Source organism: Helianthus annuus, chromosome 8, assembly GCF_002127325.2.
Source record: "Helianthus annuus cultivar XRQ/B chromosome 8, HanXRQr2.0-SUNRISE, whole genome shotgun sequence".
NCBI classification, from domain to species: Eukaryota; Viridiplantae; Streptophyta; class Magnoliopsida; order Asterales; family Asteraceae; genus Helianthus; species Helianthus annuus.
The window spans coordinates 77,128,545-77,132,327 of NC_035440.2; the positions used below are offsets into that span (position 1 = coordinate 77,128,545).

The window sequence follows — 3,783 nt, forward strand, 5'->3', positions numbered from 1 at the left end:
TCCAAGCCTTTTGCCAAACCAGCCTAGCTACTATCATCGGTCTAGTATTTGTTGCATCAACAAGTTGGCGCCCACCGTGGGGCTACGCCACTTATTTCCTTCAAAAGACCTAGTAGTGTAGCTCCATTCTCTCAAAAACCATCATGTCAGAAAGTGAGTCTCCGGGAGAGGTAAATCAAGTCCCACGTACCTCTACCCCTAACACTAGCCAAACTCAGGAGGCTATACCGACTTCCTTCTCAACACTGGGAAGCACTCCAACTGGAGCAACTTACCCCGAGTTTCTCACTTTCCAAATGCCGACACCATCTCGTTCCAGAGTGCCATCCCCCAACGTTGGTGCTTCAAACACTCCCTCACGTGTTGACCTTACTCCTGAAGGGGTTGCCAACAACTTTCTAGAGTTAAGGTCTCTCCTTAACCAATACGTGAGTAGGGAAAGAGACAAAGGAGTGAGGATCCGTCTGGATTATGAAGAGCCAGAACCATCACTATCTCCGGGACCTCCCGCTCTTCCTTTTGTAAGCTCACAACCAACCGTGTCTCAGAATGAGGCTGGTCCCAGCAATCCTCCCCCAAATCCTAACCCATAGCTGTACACAAGGTCAGATCCAACATCTTTTCCCCACTTTTCTTCCCAGCCAGTTGTGACCGGTGCTCCATTGGGGCACGAGCTAACCTTGGACCAGCTCCTACAATATCCAGTAGTAAGTCTTCCACCTCCGGCGGCAACTACATGGGAACAAGCTTTGTCTGTGCTCCCTTTGGCACGAAGTGCCGTCAAAAGCACTCTTTTAGGGGTAGACTACCCAGTTTCACTTGGAAGCCTTCAAGGCTTCTACCTTATGCCTTAGATGATGGCTCAAATGATGGCAAGCTTCCCTTGGCAACACTTTATTAATCAAGTGCTGGCCACTCAAGGGAACAACAATAACACCAATAACACAGGTGTAAGGGTGGAAGAGGATTTGGCCAAGCCATATAAACCAAGCAATTTGTCATGCTTCTCCCAGCAAATCGCTGATTATGATTTCTAAACAAAGATTAAGATGCCATCCCATATCAGAACATATGATGGAACTGAAGACCCAGAGGATGACCTCCAAATCTTCATTGGTGCTGCTAGGATAAAAAAAATGGTCTAACGCTGAATGCTGCCTCATGTTCATGCAAACCCTCGTCGGGTCAGCCAGAATATGGTTCAATGATTTGCCTGCCAGAGGCGTTCGAAGCTTCGATGACCTGAGCAAGGGGTTTTTGGCTGATTTCTCGCAGCAAAGGCGGTACGTTAAAGATGCCACGGTGATCTTCCAGATAAAGCAAAGAGATAACGAGAGCCTTCGAGAATTCATAGAAAGATACAAAAAAGAAGGTCTGACGTATGTGGGGGCAGACAAAAAGATGAGAGTGGCCGGCTTCATGAATGCCATCACCTCCAAAAACCTTACAAGGGATTTCAACAAGTACCTGCCAAAGACCTTGGAAGAAGCTCTCGAGAGGGCTGAAGCCCACATTAGAGGAGAGGAGGCTGTAGACATAAAGGAGCAAAGAAAAAGGGGATCTAGCTGGCAAGGCAACAATCCAGCTAGAAAGAAGGGGGATTTTCATTACTATGACAGACGTCAAAGGGGCTCAGAGCCACGAAGATCTGAAGGCCGGAACCCTCCAAGTAGGGAGAAGGCCATAAACTTTACAACCCTCACAAAAACCCCACAAGAGATTCTTGCTACAGAGGAGGTGAAACAAAGCTTCCGACCTCTTAGACATCTCCCAAAAAGTAAAAGGAATGAAAAATCCACCCAATTCTGCGAAGTTCATGAGGAGAAGGGTCACCATACTAACGATTGCTTTCAACTCAAAAAGAGGATTGAGGAGGCCGTGAAGTCCGGAGAGCTTGCCCACTTAGTGAAGAGGGTAAGGGACAAGATAGCCGAAGGCAAAATTAAAGAAGTTAACATAGTGGATTTCAATGGAAAGGTTCCCCACAAACGACAAAGGTTGGAAGCTTGGGAGCTTCAGTGTATTTGCTTCCCCTCAACAGAAAGGGACCCACTCTCAAACCCTATTGTGGTTGAGCCAACTGTGGGTACACTAAAGACAAGCAGAGCATACATAGACACTGGTGTAGCTACTGAAATTATGTTTGAAAAGTTCTTCAATCGTTTGAGCAATAAGGAACGTTCAAATCTTCAACCATCTAGGACCTCCATAAAAGGTATTGCTGACATACCCCTCAAGCCTTTAGGGCAACTAACCGTCGAAGTCCGTTTCAGTGAAGGCAAGATGGAGATAGTTCAACCTCTCACTTTTGTAGTTATCAATATACCTTCCAACTATGATGTTGTCACACCCTGACTTTTGCGGAAGCGTGGTTTATTGGTGTGACTTCTTAATACCATAGCATTCAATCATAACAACGCTATATGATAAAAACCAAAAAGATATTCATCCATAAAAGTTAAGTTTAAAAATACCACACATACTTGTCTGAAAACATCGACACCAAATTAAGTTATAAACCATGACATGTCTAACTGAGTTCATAAAGACTCCACAAAAGACTTTAAATAAAACCTGAGTTTAGAAACACGTATCCCATCCAGGAGTAGGATACATCCCCTAAACTCTACGGATGACATCTTTTATTTAAACGCAGCTTGAAACACATGCACACACCTGCCAGATCCACTTAGTTCCCTGAAATACATGTAGTTTAAAAATATCAACAAAAGTTGAGCGAGTTCATGTGTTCGTGAGTATGTATAAACCCTTGTAAATAGTGTAAGTATGAATGTCCCGGTATGATAGCAAACAAGGAAAAGATCACCAATGGTTTGCAAGGCCACTGATATGTGTGACGGTGTAGGAAGACTCAAACCTAGCAAATTTGTACCGGGCTTCCGGTTGGAAGACATAGTCACCACTATGGGCCACCCTGGCCTCATGGGTGTGGGCTCGCTACACCCAAATAGATATATCACTCATGCCCCTCGGTCCTACAAGAGGATTGATGGCCTCAAGTATACGCCTACCCAATCACATGATCTATGGGTCTTTCCTAGGCCAACCATACCAATTGTATTGTAAGTAATCCTTTGTAACATGTATTTCACCCCCGAAGTAAATAAACAAAACAGTTTAAAGAAAAGGGGGACATGAACTCACAGTAATGCGTCTTCAGAATTGTAACCCAAATCTCCTCAACGAACACGACTACCTACAGTGTACTAACGTCTATTAGACGAACGGGTCGTGCCTTTGCTTAGTATTAACGTTTTGGAGTTATGTTACTAATGTTATTCCAAGTTGTACAATTATTTATCAAAATAATAATTATTTTAACCTCAAATTATATTTAGTTTTGGAATAATTGTTTAAACCACATTTTCGTAACAATACTTCTCAAGTGTTTTATTTTCGTGATTCCTTCCCAAGGATAGGGGTATCTTATACATGTATTTTCATGTTAATGTATTTGTAATTTCCGAAATGATATACTGTCCAGAATATATATTTTTCCCAAAAATCATATATCTTCTAAATATACTAATAAAATATATTTTAACTTCTCCAAAAAATAATATCTTCCCTTTTGTCAATGTATGATATAACTTTGTAATATTTACAAAAATCATATTTTCCTTTCTTGTATCCAAAATAATATTTACCAAAGATATATTTGTAACGGTATTGTTTTGGATAGTAAATTTCGCGGTACTTTTTTAAGTTATATTAATTTACCCTAAAATAATATAACAATTTCACCAAGTATAAAAATAATCA

The 3,783-nt window shown here is 41.8% G+C and overlaps 1 protein-coding gene across 1 annotated transcript; it reads left to right on the top strand.

Annotated features, from left to right (window-relative positions):
* Positions 1–1,161: 1,161 nt before the first annotated feature.
* On the top strand, positions 1,162–2,355 carry LOC110870172. The gene has a single exon (XM_022119376.1). The coding sequence runs from the start codon at positions 1,162–1,164 to the stop codon at positions 2,353–2,355; it is 1,194 nt and encodes a 397-aa protein (XP_021975068.1).
* Positions 2,356–3,783: the final 1,428 nt, after the last annotated feature.

Bases quoted from the DNA above. Each gene is read 5' to 3' on its own strand.
- LOC110870172 (XM_022119376.1), top strand. From the start codon at position 1,162: ATGTTCATGCAAACCCTCGTCGGGTCAGCCAGAATATGGTTCAATGAT.